Source organism: Simochromis diagramma, unplaced genomic scaffold (assembly GCF_900408965.1).
Source record: "Simochromis diagramma unplaced genomic scaffold, fSimDia1.1 OVJJ01000123.1, whole genome shotgun sequence".
NCBI classification, from domain to species: Eukaryota; Metazoa; Chordata; class Actinopteri; order Cichliformes; family Cichlidae; genus Simochromis; species Simochromis diagramma.
The window spans coordinates 3498661-3520033 of record NW_024386778.1 but is presented as its reverse complement, the minus strand read 5'-3'; the positions used below and the strand labels follow the sequence as shown (position 1 = coordinate 3520033).

Below are 21373 nucleotides of genomic sequence, written 5' to 3'. Positions count from 1 at the left end.
ACTACCAAAAACATATGGTCCAGGTGTAATCTGCTTAGCAACATTTAACCAAATATTAGTGGGCAGTAGAGCAGGACGATATGACCAAAAATATTTATCACGATATACATTTGAAAATTTGCAATAACGATATAACTGACGATATAATTAACACTAGACAAAATTCTTTACAACTCCACAACTTTATTAGTGCAAAAAAAAAAAAAACATCAATGTATTTTCACTTAAACAAGCAGCTGTTCTTTATGTGCATTAAAGTTATATAAACTTTAACGGTGCAAATGCAAATTCCTCGCTGACAGTTTAACCAAAAGGCATTTCCAGTGGCCGACATATCCTGAGCATAACCATGTATAATATCCACAAAACTTAAAAAGAGGTTATAAACACAATACAGTAACATTATGTTGAAGCGCAGTACGTATCACTCCGCGAGGCTCCTGCCTACGATAGCCGTAACGCTCCGACAATCCATCAAGCGGTGCGGCTTCGTAGCTTAGCAAAGTCGTACTGAAACATTTGACAGATTTTCGAGCGCCGTGTACATAAAATCGTTTCGAGGTCAGTAAACACAACCAGAATTCATACATAAGGCACACGGGATTATAAGGGACACTGTCGACTTTCAGAAAAATCAAAGGATTGATTTTAAGTGTGCCGTATTTTCCAAACAACACGGTAATAACGACGGCCCGCTAGCATGCGCTACCAAAAATAGTGCTTTGTTGTGTATCTGACGGACAAAAGCTAAACCAGTTCCACACCAGTGAAGCTGCAGCATTTTTACAAACCAATTCTGCTTCATCCATTTCATTCAACGGTTTGCTTTCGCCCTCCTCTTTCTCCGTCGCCGCCATGCTTTTTCCGACGTGTGCGTATGAAAACAAAGGCACTGCGCATGCGCGTTTTACCCATATTCTATCGCGATATTTCATTTTTCTATTGTTGGTGGTTAGCACTGTTGCTGCACAGAAAGAAGGTCCTTCAGCTATCTCTCATTAAGTAAATCTCACTCAGGTGCTTATTTTCGAGGATCTCGTGTTATTGAAATGAACTGCTTGGATCTGAGTTCATTGTTAGTATAGCACCCACCTTCAACCATCATCAGAGATCGAGATTTTACTTGACCCCCATTTTTTTATTTGAGAATATACATATTCTAAAAATTAAAGAGATCTGTGGTGGTAGATTTACTTGCCTAAGGCCAGTAGTTCATTTATATTGCTGCCATAAAAATCTCAACAGGTGACAAGAGGAAGATTTTACTGAGGTCATAGAGAAGCCAGAGTCATTTGTATTCCTGATTTATTCCAACATACCTTGAAGCATTACTACACACTCAAATGAAGAGTCACTAGAGGATTTTGGTGGCATTTAAAAGAAAACTGTGCTCTCTCTGGCCATGTTTTCTATCCACACTTCACTAACTGTTTTCAGTAGCAGTTATGGCATGATCACACACAGTAGTCACTGTGGGTTTCCTCATAAAAGCCAATTAAGCTGCAATTAAGCATTTCAAACAGTTTCAGCCAGAAACAAGTACTACACCTGTGCAAGCTAACATAACAACAAGAGCTAAATAACACAGCAAACAAAGGAAACCTTTGAACCCTTGACCTTTTAGAGTGGGACTGACATGGATCATTTATGCTGTGAGGGCATAAGTAGACACATTTTTCTGAAATGTTTCCATTTGTCCGCCTTATAATGAATGGTGCCTCCAAATCAATACAGAGTTTCTCTGCATTCTTTCCCCCGCATTGCTTCTCTCTTGCTCTTTGTACTTGTGTGATAAAGTTACTAAAAACTACTGCAACTTTAAAAGAAGCAGGCTTTAAATACAGATTGTTCTCAGTGTGCAGTGAAAATGTAGTTATTGAACTACGTTATAAATGCATTGACTCGTGGTTAACAACAGCACGAAGACAGCACTATTTTTAACAGCGTCATGATCACAACAACATGTTGTCTACAGCTCACCATTGAGATTCAAATGAATGTTAAATCACCTTATGGGCACATAGTAAATAGAGCCTAAACTACACCCACAACAATGCAATGAACATATAAAAAAGGAATGTTTTGAAGGCAGCAAAAGCAGCAGCCAGCAGGACTTTGATTCGTTGTAATAATGACAGAGGTCCAGCTGTTCCTCCAATCCTATCTTATTAACTCAATCTATTCCTACTTCTTGTCTCTTTTATCAGTTTCATACAATCACCACATGGCAGTCTATCACAGAGCTCCAGTCATGATGATTGGCATTAACTTTGATAAGATTAGAGGACTGGCCTTGGGTCCACATTTTCAACTTGGTATGAGGTCGCTTTTGGTACTGCAAGATCCCTTGTTACCGCTGCAGGTGTAAAATCAATACTACGCTCATATCTGTCCATTAAATACAAGAATAGAGCCTTCAATGGAAAATCTTGGAGAAAAAAAAACATGTTGATCTTTTTTCTACTGTTATTTCTGTACAGATCCTCTTTTACCCCAACTTTCTATCATTTCTATGGTACGTGGACACTGAACAAACCTGTTTGTTTCTACTATCACCAGACACTATATCACTCAATGCGAGCCTGCCAGGTTTGCCGGGACAACTTCAGTTCAGTTCTCTCTGTTGCCTACATAGAAGACGACGAGAGTCTATGGAAGCATTTTAAATAATAAAAAAGGAATGAATTTTAAAAAATGTATAATTTTTTTTTTTTAACTCAAGTTACCTTAAGTTAAATAAACTGGAATAAGGGGCTAACTTGACACTCTTATATTATCCTATATATAGGATATACATAGAGGGAGAGAAAGAGAGAGATAATAAACTAATTATTATTTGTGGTTTGTTAAATGATCTTTCAGTTTGCTTATTGATCTTTCATCCATATCTCCATCCTACAGATTCCCATGTGTACCGGAAACATTCTACAAAACTTTGACCCATGATATCTCGGGGCTTCGGGGGTCAGCACTGTACCCTCACAACAAGAAGGTCCTTGATTCAGTTCCACCAGCTCAATGAGGCCTTTTTGTGTGAAGTTTGCATGTTCTTCCTGTGAATGCATGTGTTCTCTCTGAATACTCTGGCTTCCTCCCACAGTCAAAGACATACTTGTTAGATTACATCATTTTTCTAAATTGGCTTTAGGCATGAACTGTTGTCTGTCTCTATGTGTTAGCTCTGTGACAGACTGGGGATATGTTCAGGGTGTGCTTTGCCTCTTGCCTTGTCTCAGCTTAGATAGGCTCCAGCCCCACGGTTACCCTGATAAGTAGAAGAAAGTGGACAAATGCATGCATGGAAATATTCTCATGGGTAAAAGATTTAGAGATCATCCATGAGAACACTGTAATTTATAACCACTTCCTTGTATTTCTTTATTGGTCTCTCTCTCTCTACCTAGTTTAAGCTGCAATTGCTATTGCATAATTATCATTATATGTCCATATATTCAATTCTGAAGATCTACAAGAAAAAACATTCTATCACTCAATTTTTTCCTTTGTTTTAGTATATAAAAAGAAACTAGCACAATGCTTGTTTTAGAAGGCAGGACAGAGGGACGTGTAGGGGATGACTGCCCCTGGGGTCAGCCAAATGTATCAACCATTTAGCAACTGTCCCAATCTAAAAAGGAAACAATGTAAGCCTCTGTATGTCTGATGCTTTGGCCATGACATTTAACTACATAATAAAAATCACAATAAGCAATTGATGTCAGCCTACATCATCATCAGTAAACCAAGTTATCTCAGTGCCAGTCTTCTTGCTTCAAATACCTTTATTATGAAGCATATATAATGAAAAATATAGAACCTTTCAGTTGAAATTAATGTTTCAGTTTTTAACTGGACAGTCTATGAACAATTGTTTAACAAAGTCCCCACATCACTGCCCCCCACACCCCTCCCTATCAACTCAAATCCTCAAGCTGCATTAAAGGCAGGGAAGTTTTGTTCTCTTTATATTAAAGATTCTAAATCTGTTCAAAGTCCTCCAGTCTGTTTTCTCACTGTTGCTATCCTGATGTTAAAAATTGGAACATCCTATTTTCCCAGAAGAAAAGCATAAGGTTTTTTGCACAGAGGAGGCCATAGGACAGGAGGTGATGATCAGAAGAGGATTCAGTCTTATTTGGCTTTTAAAATCTTTGAAAACAAGGAAAATATTCCCAGTCAAACATCCTCACATTTGGCACATGTGATGCAGCAATGAAACAGATTTGCCTCTGATTTATTTATTTATTACATATAGGTGATTCTATTCAACTTCACTTTTAAATAGACTTTTAAAATGTTCAACTTTAACTTTAGTCATATCTTAACATTATCTAGCCCCCTTTCTCTTCCCAGCTCTCTTTAAGTCTTTTTGAGACCATCCATATTTATCTGTCTCACTGCTTTTTCTAAATTATTAAGCTATGGCTTTACTGAGTGTCTGACCTTCAGATGTCTATAGAAATCTGGCTTTGGCAAGCTGTTTTTCTCTTGAAGCTGCAGGATGATTGCAAACACACCTTGGTTATACAGGCTCCATCCATCACTGAAGGTTTAACAGGATTTGCTAACATCAAAAGTGAAAACAGCACCCAGAGCTTAATCAGTTTGCCTCCAACCATAAACTACTGATGATTGGGTTGTAACTGTAGTATGATTTTTTTGAGACAAATAGGATAACATTGCAATAGAGCCAAGAGAGTGTGATTGCCAATCCTTTTTCTTTGTGTCCAACCAGGTGGTGACTCTCCAGCCAGTAGGAGATACTTGTTGTTAACTTATAACACGCAAAGTCTCGTAGAGCCAGCCTTCCACTTGTTTTGCACTTACACAGGCGACTCTTTTATATCCTTTGAGTTTTGTAATTCCAAATAAATGAAAGAATTATAACATTCAACTAAGATGAATTGCTAAGTTTTGAAAAACGTATAACAATTGAGGGAGGCAAATCATTTTAACTGTAATTAATCTACCAATTAAGGAAATTGAGAGTGTTATGCAGAATTCATTCCACTTTGGTCTTGAACTTCTCCAATACAGCACCAGAATTTTAATCGCTGGCTCTCTTCTATAGCGTCTTTTATTCTGTCTTTCTCCCATCACCCCCAGCCTGTTGTTCCAGATAGGTCCAGGCAGGTTCTGCTGGAGGTTTCTTCCTGTTATTGGGGTGTTTTTCATTGCCACTGTTGCCAAGTACTTGCTCAGAGGGGGTCTTTTGATAGTTTGGGTTTTCTATCTATTACAATATAAATATATTCAATACATGTTGTTTTGAGGCGATTGCTCTAGTGATTTGTTGACATATAAATAAAAATGAATTGTATTACACTGACTTAAATGTGTTAGGTGTAACAAACCTTTTGCCCAAAGGCTTGGAAAACAGGGTCGAAAAAGAACAGATGACTGCACAGATGCTTCTCCTGAAAGACTTTTACTGATAGTTTTTTGCTTCAGCCCCTTGTCTCGGTAGCATACTCTAAAGCTCCAGTAAAGTTAACTCCATACAAGACACTGTGTCACCTGATGAAGGGAGATATCATACATCTATTAAGGCTAGAATAATAAATTGGCAGGTAAATAACTTCAATGGAGTTCTATGTCATGTCCTTTATTATGATCCTTATTTTCTGTTTTAATCCTGAGTTTTATTTTTTGTTATCTAAATGTTTGTTCCCTTTTTCCCTTGTGTGTTTCCCATTTTTATATCCTGTTTTTCTTGTCTCTGTGTGCTTATTCTTGATCTCTCTTTAATTACCCCTTCTGTTTAATTTGATGTGTTTTTACTTTCATCCTTTGTTTTTTTTTCCTGCCTTTATTTTCATTTTAATGAGTTAATTGAGTTCACCTGTGACTTATTAATATACATCTCCTCCTCAATCTTTTTCATGACATCTTCATGCACTGCTTTTTAAAATTTATCAGTACTTATTAAAGTATTTTTGTTTGTATCCTTGGAGGAGATCCTCTCCAGTGCATCCGTTGCAGTGTAAATGTTAGTTAGTAAGAACTTAAACGCATAGAAGGAAGTGAATGTAGCATGCTGTATGAAGAAAAGTGCTCTATAAGAATCAGTCTGTTTACTTGCATATAGCAAGAAGAATATACAGTAGAAGTTCTATTATATGCTGGGTGCATATTCATATTTCACGCTTAATTTAAGTAGTAAAATTAAAGAAACATGACAAAGGTTAAAGTATTAGCTAGTAAGATGTAGTATTTAGGTGTGTGGGATACATATTTAATCAATATTTCATATTTTATGATACTCGTCTCATTAGTGTGAATTAGCACACCAAACTAACCACAGTTTTCTAAACTCAGCAGAAAGGTGCTCAGTGATCTAATCAGTTAAGACAAAGTGTAAGAGGATACAGAAAGATTACACAAAGCTTCTGTACATTTACTACAATCTTCAAGTCTATCTTACTTTTTTCCCCTCCTGCAGCCTGAGACAGGATGTTAAGGACACTTAACACTTCACTGCATCTGATGCAGATGTGTAGACTTGTATCTACTATGTTAATTGTTTTTCATTATATTAAACATGTTTTTAATCGATATGACTGTTTTTCACAAACAATACATTGTTGGAGACACTCATGCACACTCTACTGTGGACACAGGGGGACAAAGGGCTCTGTGGAGTTCTAACATACTCGTGGTAACAACTACATGTGAATAGCACAGGTCTGCAACCAAAAAACTGCATAGGAGTTTTTGACTGTTTCACTGAAATCAAGAAAAATATTTTTAAAATTCCATCACGTCAGATTTTCTTGCAAAAAAAAAATTATTTTTTTTTTGCAGACCTGTATAATGATTGAAAAACACATAGTTATTATTAAACCCTTTACTCCCTGGAGGTACTTGTACCAAATCAGGCCACATCACCAAAACTGTCACCAGAGCTGGTTTTAAAAGGTTACAAATTCTCTCCATGTTCACGGGACTTAAATAGATGTAACATTAAATTCTGTTACAAAGTCAGGAGAGTTGCAGTTGAAAAGTTTCAGAAAACTTCCAATAATACAAGTGTTTACTTGACATGTTGCAAAACTTCATTTTATTTAATTAATTTCCCTTTACACAGAAATTTCAATTTGGAATAATCAGGTAGTCTAAATGAAAGAAACCACTACGATTTCAGCTAACGTCAGCACTAATTGCCTCCTTTCCAAATTAGTTTACACATTGCTCAGATCAAAATGTCAGTTTTTTCTCACGTAGCCTACGTACAACTGTCTGTGTTCTAGAACAAAGCACTGAGCTAACTTTATGAGATAACTCTCACCACCACTATCTAAAAAAGTGGAAATCTATTTATAATTCCCAAAATATTCATGGCTGCCGACTCCTTCTCAGCCTGGAAAACTCCCATTTAATGATATAAGAGACAAATGGATGAATAATTTAAGTCAAACGAGGGGGAATTATTTCTGCAATGTAATGATCAGAGGAATGAAATCAAACAAAAGCAAGGGAAAATCCCTCTCACTCAACTCATGTCTGTGGCCAAACATCAAACAAATGTAAACCCATTCAGGTCAGTGAAATCCTGGATTTAGCTTGGTGTCAACTTACTGATGTCTCAATTTCACTGTAATCACTATCTTACCAGCATATTCCGGGTCCACATGAGGAGGGTAGAAGCGAAAGTTGATGAAGAAAGGGATGGGCATTCCATACTTGAACCACTCCACCACATAGGGCTGGCCGTTCAAGGGATGGGAAACGTCGCATCCCAGGATGACGTTTTCTCCTGCACGTGCTGTCACAAACTGGGGCTCCTCTCGCACTCCGTGGGCACCTGTGGAAACAGTAACAGGTAACAGGTAAAAGTTACAGGTAAGAATCCAGCTTACACACAGACAGAGTGTAAAGTTCCACTTTGGAATTAAATCCACCATCTGAGAACTTTTTATATGTGGAGTTTGTATGTTTTCCCTGTGTCTGCATGGGTACTACAGCCTCCTCCCACAGTCCAAGGAAATGCCCTTAGTGGAGTCGCGTTACCTGGTGATTCTAAATTGTTCAAAGGTGTGAATGGTTGGCTATCTCTGTGTTAGCTCTGCAACAGACTAGTGAACTGTCTAGGGCAGCAGTCCCCAACCCCCGGGCCACGGATCTGTAATGGTCCGTGAGTCGTTTGGTACCGGGCCGTGAGAGTTGAGGCTCAGGTGTGAAATGTATGGTTTTTATCGTTAACTCGGTTTCCCTGAGTCTTTTCCCGTGTTGTACTCATGTCTCTTATTTTGAAAGAAATATTTACATGTCACCATAGCGATCAGAGAGCATTAAGGGCCAGAGAGGAGGACGTTACTCTCAATGTTGTTGGCACATTTCAGGAGGACGCTGCTAATAAAGTTACACGATTACACAGTAAAGACGCGTTTATTATTATATTATATAAGACAGTGGAGATTATTGTGGACTTCAGGAAGCACACAGCTCCACTCCCCCCCGTCATCCTGACTGACACCCCCATCACCTCTGTGGACTCATTCCGCTTCCTGGGTACCACCATCACCCAGGACCTGAAGTGGGAGCCCACCATCACCTCCGTCATTAAGAAAGCCCAGCAGAGGATGTACTTCCTGAGGCAGCTGAAGAAATTCAACCTGCCAACACGGACGATGATGCAATTCTACACTGCAATCATCGAGTCCATCCTCACCTCCTCCATCACCGTGTGGTACACTGGAGCCACTATCAGGGACAAACAGAGACTGCAGCGTGTTGTGCGCTCTGCTGAGAAGGTGATTGGCTGCAGACTCCCATCTCTGCAGGACCTGTACACCTCCAGGACATTGTGGCGTGCAGCTCGGATCTCAGCTGACCCTTCTCACCCTGGATACAGTCTGTTTGACCTGCTCCCCTCAGGCAGGAGGCTCCGGTCCATTCGCACCAGAACCTCTCGCCATAAGAACAGTTTCTTCCCCTCTGCTGTTGGACACATGAACAATAACCGTATGACTGTTCCCACCACTAACACATGACCCTACGCTGTGTCACTGCATCATTCCATGTTTGGCACTGATCACCACCTGCACTCATGTATATATCATGTATATATCTATCTATCTACTTAGCACTTTTAATTCTTATTCTCATTTTTATTTTCATGTCTATTTAAGCTTAATTTATAACAGTATTTATAACAGTATGTTTGCACTGAAGCACCGCAGCAATTTCCTAATGTTGTAAACCCGCTCAACATTTGGCAATAAAACCCTTTCTGATTCTGATTCTGATATTTACAAAATACCACCGTTTTTGTCTCAGTCATATCATTTTATTTTGTTGTATTTATCCGTGACACCTTAAAGGCCAGTCTGTGAAAATGTTGCCTGACATCAAACCGGTCCGTGGTGCAAAAAAGGTTGGGGACTGCTGGTCTAGGGTGTACCCTGCCTTTCTCCACTATGGCACCATTGATAGGTTCCAAGATGGATATTAACATGTCCATGTGATAGCTGTTAGCATATAAATCAACAAAGATTTCTACACTTGTCTCTAAAACAACAGGTCAGGCTGTATGTGTTTCAGTTGTTTAGTTATTGTAGCCTTTTATATACCTTCTTGTTTTTCAGTTTATTAGACACTTTAACTCCTCATACTTGTCCTGTAGCCAGATAAGGAAAAAAACAGTCATCGATATACTGAGCTTTCTTCATACTACAGGCCCCAGATCATTTATAAAACACAGTCTACCTGCACACTATTTGTCACAACAATGTAACAGCCCAAAACTTATGCAAGTGTTGCAGCTCAGGCAGCCATGGCAGTTAGATGCTCAGTAGCTGTCATGGCTCTAGTAGTATCTATTAGACTGCTATTAACATTGTTCCTTGATATAGTTGTTTATAGTAGTATTTTTTTCCCCATATGTTCTGTGCTTAACTCTAGTTTTCTGTTATTTTGAATGGTCCTGTTTTGGTTCTAATACAACTGTTCCTTTTATAAAAAAAAAAAAAAAAAAAAAAAAAAATTGTTGCTCTGCTCCATAATAGGCTAGTGATGATCTGTCTCAACCAGCTCATTTGACTGATAAAGTTCTCAATCTGGAGGCTATCGTGACATCAGCCAGTTTGAAGTAAACAACAAAGGTGCCTGCTAAGCTCATTGCAGTGGTTTAACAGAAACGCCACGGCAGAGATGGTTGAGATTAGCAAGAAATATAGCAAAAAGCTGTTTAGAAACCGAGTTCCACCCAGGAAGTGAGTGTTTTTGTGTGATAACACAAACCTGGGCTTAGCTAAAAATTCCATCACTCGAGATGCAAAGACCACCGGTGACAAATCCAATACACAACCAAGGCCACTGGGTGGTTGATAACAGCAAGATTAACAGCGCTTTCAGACACATGAATGTGATTTATCTTGTGAGAATCTTTTTCAACTGACAGAATTTGAACAGACAAAAACATGAAAGAGGTGATGTGACAGTAATGTCCCTGATGCTCGATAATGCCCGGTCCTTTAAGGTTTTTCTTTAAGCATTCGCTCTGTTCACTCAGGACCGGAGCAGTCCGAGTCAGTCTGTGTGTCTGTGGGCTAGGCGCTCACATTGATCCCAGGCTAATTACCATGTAGCTTGGTTTTATGAGCGGAAACCCGGTGTGGTAGCATTTTACCAGTCAATACAGCTAATCAGATGTACTCACTGCTCATTCCTCTGTGGCCAGTAAGGAAGCTGGGCAGGCAAACACAATCTACTGCGCACAGTTGATAGCCTGCTGCCCGTAGCGCTTCTAATTATTGAAATTAAACAGTGGAAGGCAATGTGAGCACATGGAACCAACAGGATTTTATCTACTATGTACAAATAATCAAGGGACAGCTCACTAGTGTTCGTACTGTATTCTGTAGAAAGACCTACTACAAATGTGAGTCAGCAAAAATATTTTCAGACACTGATAAAAAAAAATGCAGTCACTGTTATTACTGTGAGCTGAAGCATCAACTGCTGAAATATTTAGAAACCAGTGATTTGGTGAGTGGATATACTGTCTCAACCTAAAGCTCAACCTGGTCCCACACCAGCACTATTCATTTTTTTAGTTAATTTAAAAGTAGTCCTACAAAGGACTATAGTAAAGACTCTCTATATGTTGTAAATACCAAAGATTACAACTGATTATAACTGTGCTTTATCATCCATCTATTCGCTTCCGCTTAACCTTTTCAGGGTAGCAGGGGGTGCTGGAGCCTATCCCAGCTGTCATAGGGCAAGAGGCAGGGTACACCCTGGACAGGTCGCCAGTCTGTTGCAGGGCTAACACACAGGGAGGGACAACCATTCGCACTCACATTCACTCTAAATTGTGCATTCATACCTATGGGCAATTTAGATTTTTCAATTAACCTATCCCCACAAGCTGCATGTTTTTGGACTGTGGGAGGAAGCCAGAGTACCCAGAGGGAACCCACGCAAACACGGGGAGAACATGCAAACTCCACACAGAAAGACCCTGCTGGCCAGATGGTGGAATTGAACTCAGAACCGTCTTTCTGTGAGGCAACAGTGCTAACCACTGTGCTGCCCTGTGCTTTATCATATTTACCTGAAACCATTCACCAATGTGTTTCATGCAGAGGTGCTGAGTATTTATCATGAAGTGCAAGTACTGTTAGTGGAAACAAGCAGAGAGCGAGCTGTATTTCCAGGCTAAAATTAAAATAATGAAGAAATAAATATCTCCACAAAGCTGTTCAATGCAGTACAATGTGGAATAATGTGGAAAAGGACACGTTGGCAAAAAAGTTTGACCTTCTGTTGCCTTCTTTGGGGGGAGAAAGATGTCACGATGGAAACAGAAGAAGAAAGATGAACGTGTGAATCAGAAGCAGAATGATAACACATGAGCCCACCTCTCCTTCGACAGTGGTGCCGAGTGCAACAGTAAAGAAAAGGTCGGGGCAAACAGCTCGCAAAAAACACACAGATATTAAAAGGATGCTTTCTGCTTCAGCCCCATCACCAGACTGAAGACCTCTCTAGTTTGCAGTTACCAATATGTGTGTTTGTTGTGCAACACACCAAAACAAATCACATTGATCTAGTAATTGAATATCCATTCAAGACCAGCTATAAATTCTCAACAGCGTTAACCCAAATTAAGTCTTCAGCCAACAGCCTGAGCTTTCAAATGCATATTAAGGCTGGAGGAGGGAAGCGGCAAAGCTTCCACAATCACCTTGAACTGAGGTCACTACGAAAAGCAATTAATTGTGTAAGTTTAGCACTGAACAGATGATATTTATCATATAATTAGACCTAATCGTTACTGTCAGACTAATGAAATAAAAAACACAAAGTGAAATGTAAATCAACAAATATGAGGAGAGCTAGGCTTCCCTAAACAGCGTGGGGTATCTCATTGAGTGATTTATTACCAGGATAGGCCTTTCATTTCCCATAGAATGCATTAAATAACACATTCATGTGCTACATACAGAGTATCTTTATACAGCACGACTGAGAGGCAGTCAGTGTGTATCAGAAGCAGCCTGTGGATTCGTGGTTTGATGTGTGTTCTCATGCTTGCTGGAAGAACTGGCTAATAACTGAGCGAGTGTGATTTTCCTATTGGTGCACCCCACACCTCTGCAACCCCACCCCCTCGCTAACACACACACACACACACACATCTGCACACGCACTACCTCTAGCAGTGCTATGTGTTGATTGGCTGCTGGTGACATCATCACAGATAGCACAAAACAGCCCCCTTGGAAGGTATGACTTCACTGTTTATAACTGATGAGACAGAGAGGAGCAAGAGACAGACAGTGAGTTAAATCCCCACCACCACCGTAAGGGTTTAGCTCATTTACAATCAAAGACCCAGGGGAGGATACTGTGGCAAGGTAAAACCACTGAGGTGTGCATACACATACATACACACAGCTCCAAGAGTGTAGGCAAGGTGGAACAAAAAGGGAGGGTTCAGGGTATTGTTGCCAGGAGGACTGTAACGCTTGAGTACAGTAAGTTGCTTCAAAGCCACAATCAGATTATAAAGTATAGTGTTTAATGAAGGGTGACACAACAAGTCAGCAAAGTGCACATGTTTATTCTAATCTCAAAGAACTCTGATGTTGACTGATCACTTACAAAGGTAAACTGTTTTGTTTTTTTATTTCAATGTGACTAAGAAAAGTGTAGGTAGACTATGATTGGTACAAGGAGAGAGGTGGCTGATATGACGGGGAGAAGGAAGGTAGATATAGTGGGAAAGTAATCCCAGTATTATTGGAGATGGGTTCAAGCAGTTCTACCATGGTGTAGACAGGAAGAGAAATGGAGTAGGTGAATAGAGGGACAGAAAGGATATTCAGTTTGAAGTTGGACAATAAAGTTATGATGCTTAATGTTGTCAGTGCATATGCCCCACAGGTTGGACCTTGCTGAAGAGAAGGAGGACTTGTGGATGAAATGATAGTGTCTCCTTGAGGAGAGATTTCTGACTGGAGAAGATTTCAGTGGAGGTGTAGGTGAACAGAACCGGGGTGATAACGAGGTTCTGGAAAGGTATGGTGCTAAGAAGAGAAATGCAGAAGGCCAGATAGTAGTGGATTTCCCAAAAACCAAAAAAAAGGATTAAATGGCTGTGGTGAACACGTACTTCAAGAAGAGGAAGGAACAAAGGATGACTTATAAGAGTGGAGAAAGTTGCACACAGGTGGTGCACATTTCATGCAAAAAGTGCGACCTAAAAGTGATAGGTGACTGCAAGCGAGATTGGGCAGGAAAGGATGTGCTGCAGGTTACACTGATTAAGGATAGTGATAAAAAAAAAGGACTAATGAGTGAAGATAGCGCATTGAGAAGAAGCACTTTGAGGAGCTGGTGAATGTAGAAAATGAGAATTAGAGGAGGACAGATGGAAAACAGTTAGTGAACTAGTAAGTACAGCGAAATGGGAAGGAGGAAGTGAGGGCAGCTTTGGGAAAGATTTATTGAAGAGAGCAGGCATAGAGTTGTTCCAGCTATCTATGTCAGTTTCTAACTCCAGTATCCAGATGGATGAGTTCTGCAAAACAATAAATAAATTCAAATTCAAATTCAAATTCAAATTTTATTTGTCACGTACACAGTCATACACAGTACGATATGTAGTGAAATGCTTGGACAACTGCTCGTGACCTAAAGAAAACAAAAAAGGAAAAGGCTATGAATAAGATAGGAAATAAATATGAAAAATTAAAAAGGGTAAATTTAACTAGGAAGGAATAAAATATAAATTAAGGTTAAAAATGAAATAACTGTACAACACAAATTAGAATGAAGGGTAAATTTAACTGGGAAAGAATAAGATAAAATATATAAATTAAAGTTGAAAATAAAATAACTGTACAACAAAATACACAATATAGAACTATATAAGAATGTATGAAGAAGAAATATAAATAAATATATACACAATAACAGCAGCTGTACAAGTATTAACTGGAAATGAAGCATATAATGTCCAGTGTTGTGCAATCCACATTATGTCTTCTGCAGTGCAAATATGCTTAAAGTGATTTAAGTGATGAAGTGAAAACAATGTCCAGAATGTCCAGTGTGTGTGTAAGAACTATATGTGTGGGTCAGTACTGTGTGGTGGTGTGACTGAGAGACCGTATCGCCTGCGGGAAGAAGCTCCTCCTCAGTCTCTCTGTGTTGGTCTTCAGGGAGCGGAATCGCTTTCCTGACCTCAACAGAGAGAACAGTCTGTTGTTGGGATGGCTGAGGTCCTTCACGATCTTCCTGGCCTTGGTCCAGCACCGCCTGCTGTAGATTGAGTGCAGGTCAGGGAGCTCGGAGCGGATGGTGCGCTCAGCTGATCGCACAACCCTCTGTAGAGCTCGTCTGTCCTGCATGGTGCTGTTCCCGAACCAGGTTAAGATGTTTCCCGTCAGGATGCTCTCTATGGTGCACGAGTAAAAGTTCCTGAGCACCTTGGGGGGCAGTTGGAAGTCTCTCAAGCGTCTGAGGTGGTAGAGACGCTGACGGGCCTTTTTCACCACGGTGTTGATGTGACAGGACCATGACAGGTCCTGCGTGATGTGAACTCCGAGGTATTTGAAGCTGTCCACTCTCTCCACTGGGCACTCGTTGATGACGGGGGTCAGGTAGTTCCTCTCCTGCTTAGTGCTGAAGTCCACTATCAGCTCCTTTGTCTTACTGACGTTTAGAAGGAGGTTGTTCCTCTGGCACCAGTTCTCCAGATTCCTAATCTCCTTCAGGTAGGCCGTCTCGTTGTTATCAGAGATCAGGCCCACCACGACGGTGTCGTCAGCAAACTTGATGATGGTGGTGGAGCTGGTAGTGGCGACACAGTCATATGTGTACAAAGAGTACAGCAGGGGGCTCAGAACACACCCCTGGGGGGCTCCAGTGCTGAGAGTGGTGGAGGCTGAGACATGTCCGCCCATCCTTACTGCCTGTGGTCTGCCAGTTAGGAAGTTGGAGATCCACAGACACATAGATGAGCTGAGTCCCAGATGCTCCAGCTTGGTGGTGAGTGTGGAGGGAATTATGGTGTTAAATGCAGAGCTGTAGTCTATGAAGAGCATTTTAACATAATTCCCCCCTTCTAGTGTCCAAGTGAGTGAGTGATGTGTGGAGGAGATGAGAGATGGCATCGTCTGTGGAACGATTTGGACGGTAAGCGAACTGTAGTGGGTCCAGTGTGTCTGGTAGTGAAGAAATGATGAAGTCTCTGACCAGGCGTTCAAAACACTTCATCACTACTGAGGTGAGGGCTACAGGGCGATAGTCATTGAGAGAAGCAGGGTGGGGTTTCTTCGGGACAGGAACAATGATGGACTCTTTGAAGCATGTGGGGATCACCGACTGAGATAAAGAGATGTTGAATATCTCAGTGAACACAGGAGCTAGCTGGTATGCGCAGTCTCTGAGGATACGACCTGGGATGCCGTCTGGTCCTGCTGCTTTCCTGGTGTTCACTCTTTTGAAGGCTCTCCTTACTTCATGCTCGGAGATGACGAGCACGTTTCCGGTGCTGGCAGTATCTTCCTGTCTGCAGCCGTTAGCGCCACTAGCACTAGCATTGTTGGAGTCCTTAGCTGCAGCCTCGAAGCGAGCATAGAAAGTGTTCAGCTCGTCTGCCAGAGTCACGGCCGCGTTCGTCATACCGGTTGTTGGTGCTTTATAGTCCGTTATTGTCCTTAGTCCCCGCCACAGGCTCCTAGAGTCACTCTGTTGGAGTTGTGACTCTAGTTTCCTCCCGTAACGCTGCTTGGCCTCTTTCACCGCCCTCCGCACGTTATATGACGCAGCTTTGTACGGGACCATGTCCCCCGTCGTGAGTCCCGTGTTGTAGGCAGCGGTGCGGGATCTCAGAGCGTCGCGGATGGTTTTATCCACCCACGGCTTCTGGTTGGGAAACGTTATGATAGTCTTTGTCTCCACGGTATCATCCGCTAGTTTCCCGATGAATCCCACAACCGCTTCCGTAAACACGTTGACATCATCATAGGAGCTGTTTCTGAACATGCCACAGTCTGCGTCATCAAGCGCGTCCTGTAACGCGGCCACCGATTGATCCGTCCAGCGTGCGACCTTCCTCTGAACCGGAACTTCCTGTTTCAGCCTTTGTTTGTATTTTGGCATGAGGAAGATGGCGGCGTGATCAGATTTGCCAAACGGAGGGCGGGGTTGTGCCTTGTAGCCGTCCTTGACCGTAGTGTAGCAGTGGTCCAGTGTCCTTTCACCTCTGGTGGGGCAGGTGATGTGTTAATAAAAGTTCGGCGCTGCGCGTTTGAGGTTGGCGCTATTAAAGTCCCCCGTCACAATAAGCGCAGCGTCCCGGTGTTGTGTCTGGTGCTGTGTGAGTGCCTCATGCAGCTCGCATAAGGCGGTGACCGTGTCCGCTTGTGGTGGAATATAAACGGCACTTATAATGACCGATGTAAATTCCCGAGGTAGATAAAAAGGACGACACATGATGGACAGTAGTTCCAGATTTGGTGTGCAGGAGCGTGTGAGAGGAACAACGTTCGCACTGTTGCACCAGTTGTTGTTCACCATTAAACACACGCCGCCTCCCCTTGACTTCCCCGAGTCCCGTGTCCTGTCCATGCGGTGAACCGAGAAGAACTCGGCCGGCTGGATGGCGTGGTCCGGCACCGCTGGGTTCAGCCATGTCTCGGTGAAGCAGAGGAGATTGCAGTCCCGAATGTCTCTCTGGAACTTTACCCTGGCCCTGAGGTCGTCAAGCTTGTTCTCCAGTGACTGGACGTTGGCGAGCAGGATGCTAGGCAGAGGTGTGCGGTGTGCACGAGCTCTCAGCCTGTTCCTGACGCCGGCTCGCTTCCTTCTAGGCCGCCGCCGCTTCCCTTTGTTCTCCCTCAAGATCTCACTCGGCCAGCTCGGATCCGGAGTTAAAAACTTCGAATTGTGAGTACATTGTATACCAACAGAAACAAGAGTGTCACTGTCATACCTAATGTACCCAATGGTGATGATTTTGCCGATTTAGAAACGCTGAAAACTAACTTAAAAAACAAATACAAAGAAAGAGTGGTCGGAGCAGTCGTGACGGCAGCCGACCTCACCGGCGCCATCTTTAATTATTATTATTTAATTATATATAGTTTTCATGATGGGGCAAACTATCCACAGAGGCCAATATGGCTTTTTGCACCAGGCAGTAAACATGCTTTTTAATGCTGTAAAGTGGGGTATTATAATAGAGAAGCGAATGGGAGCTGACTGGGAGCTGGATTTAGCCTCCAGTGGCACCAAGAGGAACTGCGGTTTTTACCTTCATTTTTTTTTTAGCTCTGGAAGTTGCCCATGTACTACAAACAGAATCCAGTGGAAAATACAAGTTTGTAAGAGCACACTTCTTTCTTCCTATTACTTGCATGACATTCTCAATGTAATTATTTCTAAACTCATTTTAATTCAATTTCTTTCTGCAGTTGCAAAGAAAACAAAAAAACTAAATGTAACATTTGTGTGTTACAGGTGTTCTCTGGTTCATATTCCAGTACACAGCAAAGTGACAGTCAAAGGTTAACTGTTTTTTCCTGGAGATCATTTAACAGTATGATACACTGTGACACTACAAATAGGATTATCGCCACAATGAAGTCTCACAGAAAGGAACATTTCTATATTTCTATATTTATACATGGTGACAAAAGAATCCATGCATAAAAAAATCACTGAGGTGCAATAAATAAACAATACAAGAATAATGCATTCTCAACACTGTAGTATCTGAGCTGAAACTCTGATGACAGTGAACATACTCAGGCCTCTCAGCTGTTCCCCTTGGTTTGTTCCTGGCGCTGCCACAACAGCAGCAACTGTCCACCCTTCCAAGTGTCAACATAATGTTGTACACAATACAACATAAACTCTTTTTAGCTACATCCTATTATGCTTGCACCTTCTTTCTGAATCTTATTTGAAAGTTGAACTTAGCATACTGTGGTGGTAATAAAATGACAGTCCTGTGAAATGAATGGAAGCATTATTAATCATGCCAGTCAGCCCATAAGCCCACACTCAGAAACCCTTAATAAACATGAAGCAAGTATTTTGAGTACAATGGAACTGAAATATATCAAATCAAAGGTTTATTTATTCAAAGTGCTTGCTATAAACTGTAAATTTAATTTGACCAGATTACATTAAATTTTACATGTTATTAATTAATTAAGCATTTTGGGCAGAATTTAGTGTGGAGCACATATTGTACAACAAGGGATGTAATATTCCACCAATGGCTACAACAGAACTCACTGAATTCGCAGGAATTTAAGAGTAGCACTTCAATAGGATGCCACTGTTGCAACAAGTCAGTTCATAAAATGTCTTTAGATATTCCACCATCAACTCTAAGTGGTATTATTGCAGTGTGGATGAACTGAGAAGTAACTCAGTGATGAAATGGCATACCACACAAAGAAGAAGTCGCCAACACTCTGCAAAATCAAAAACTGCAGAGTGCAGATTAACATCCATGTAAAAACTGTGCATCGGGAGCTTTGGTGCATGGGTCTCCATGGCCGAGAAATTAGTTTGAAGTTTGTTTGAATGAAGGGGAGATGTTGATTGTCGTCCGTGCATATGGCCAACGGGTTGGATGTCAGTTAGAAGATATAAGATATATATATATAATATATATTTCACTCACTGGGCTCACGTCCTAATTTTATGTTTGACAGTGTTTTTGTAGGTAAAGGTGAATGGCTTGGACATAAATTGAGCTGCTGGTTGGGGAAGGCCTCGAAGGGACCTGGCAGATCCCCATGTACTAAACAGAAGTGAAGAAGATAAAGAATTGATAAGGGGAGGGAGGGCGGGGCATGTAAACAAGAATAAACAGCTTATCGGACTGGGGGAGCCTATATAGATGAGAACCGCAAGGAGCGTGTTTGGAGGCGTGGTCCCACTCTTAAGTGTTAGATGGAGTAAAGTACAAACCCATGCATCCTTTATTGCTCTCTATTATTATTATTGTTATTTGGTGGTAGTGGCATTTAAAATAGCATTTACAAATAGTGTATATTAACTCTTAATATTTTTCCTTAGATGCCCAACAAATATGTTAAAATTTTAAAACAGTATCGAAATGTCTTCAAAACCCAAAACATAGGAGCAGACAAGAGCTTGACATCAAACACAAAACAATAAAGTTAAGTGTGCACAACCATGTGAACTGCAGTGTATTTGTTGTGAAAGGAACAGTGAAGAACAATGCAGTCTAAATCTGTGTACTGGAAGAAAGATGTAGGAAAAGGAGGAAAACTGAAATCTGCGATTGCAAAGTCATATCTACAAGCTAAGGGAAAAAGCATAGCTCATTGGTGTTTGTCAGCTTGTGCTCCAACCCTCCGATACACAAGGGTGGCTTAAAACACTAATGCTACCAAAGGATGGGAGACTTGACCTAATTCTGGGTCTTGGGCTCTCATCCCTCATCATTTGAATTTAAATATCTTTCCAGTGTGCATGCAGCAGCATCTGATTCACCATGAACTGAATGTGTTGCAGAAAGTCTTTATATTGCCTAAAGCTTGACGAGTTTGACTACGACAAGCTTTTAATCCCAAATACATACTGCTTTCAGTCCACGCAAACAACCGAAGCCACTGGTTAAAGTGACCACACCTGGCAAAGACTTTCAGCCAGCTTTTTTGATTATGAGGCTCCCATTTACAAAATGTCTTTAAATCCAGTCCACTTTTCCTGGCACTGATGCGCTGATGCACGTCATGTGTTGATTCCAAGATCATCAGTTCAAGCTCAACTACAATGTGCGACTGCCTAAATGGACAAGTCAAATCCCTTCTGGACAAAGGTTTTATTATCTGACGAGAAAATGACTGTTTGGCAACAATGACAGAAAGTATGTTTGGAGTAGTTAAAAACACTATAGCGACTGTCAAACATCATAGAGGGTGGGAATCCTAAAGAAGGAGGACGATTTCCAAGTTCTTTAACTTCACTTCAAATAAAACAGATGGTTGAAACATGGACACAATTAGGCATTCCAGCCGGACAATGATCCCAAACACACATCAAAACTGGTTTTAGAGTAGCTAAAGCAGGCTAACATTAAGCTTCTGGGTTGACTTTCCCAAAGCCCGATCACAGCCTTATTGAAAATTTGTGGACTACACCTAAAAGCCAGGTCGATAATATGAAACCAACCAGTTTAATCGAACTTTCTCAGTTCTATTGGTGAAACATCCAACCAGAATCCCATCTCGACCTGAAGTCTTTGGCTGCAAAGACATCAGGTCGAGGCGTAACTTGCTAAGTTACATCAGTTAACCAAATATCGCTTAGCAATGTTAGTGTGAGTATACTATTTATACCTATACAACCCTGTGTGGATTAGAGAAAATCCAAAATAAATTCAAACTTATGCACGCAGTTATTATTTTCTGCACAGCCAGCTGAAGTCTCAGCTAGCAGCAGCCATGACGTCAGTTTGACAGCAAATTTTTTTGTACAGTGCCATTTGTGCAAGGAACAGCAAGATGGATATAAAATGGTCCATAGATTTGTCTGTGAAGTGTCTGTGAAGAGGACAAAGAAGTGTGTTTAAGCCTCTTACCTCCTGCTGACCGTCAGGAATTAAGGCCAAACAGCTGAGGGTAGATCAGCAGACATTCAAGTTAAAGAATGTTCATAAAGAAGCAAGGGCAAACAGCTCTATGACTATTTCACTCTTTAAATACTGACAATTTAATAAACAAGTCTCTATTTCAGCAGGCAGATCGTGAAAACACCACGTTCATTATGTAAACCCCAGATTTCTTTATGCTATAGTTTCTGTATTGTCTGTTGTTTTCGTGCCTGCAATGTGTGATCAACCTCTGGCAAACCTAGATCTTTGGTGCAA

At 41.1% G+C, this 21373-nt stretch overlaps 1 protein-coding gene across 3 annotated transcripts in view; it reads right to left on the bottom strand.

Annotated features, from left to right (window-relative positions):
* Positions 1-21373, bottom strand: part of LOC120721729 (protein turtle homolog B-like) — a 155154-nt gene that overhangs the window by 111436 nt on the left and 22345 nt on the right. For all 3 annotated transcript variants that reach the window (XM_040012240.1, XM_040012247.1, XM_040012255.1), the window contains exon 2: positions 7613-7804. In XM_040012240.1, the coding sequence (XP_039868174.1) occupies positions 7613-7804 (192 nt within the window). The remainder of the gene's footprint in view (positions 1-7612; positions 7805-21373) is intronic.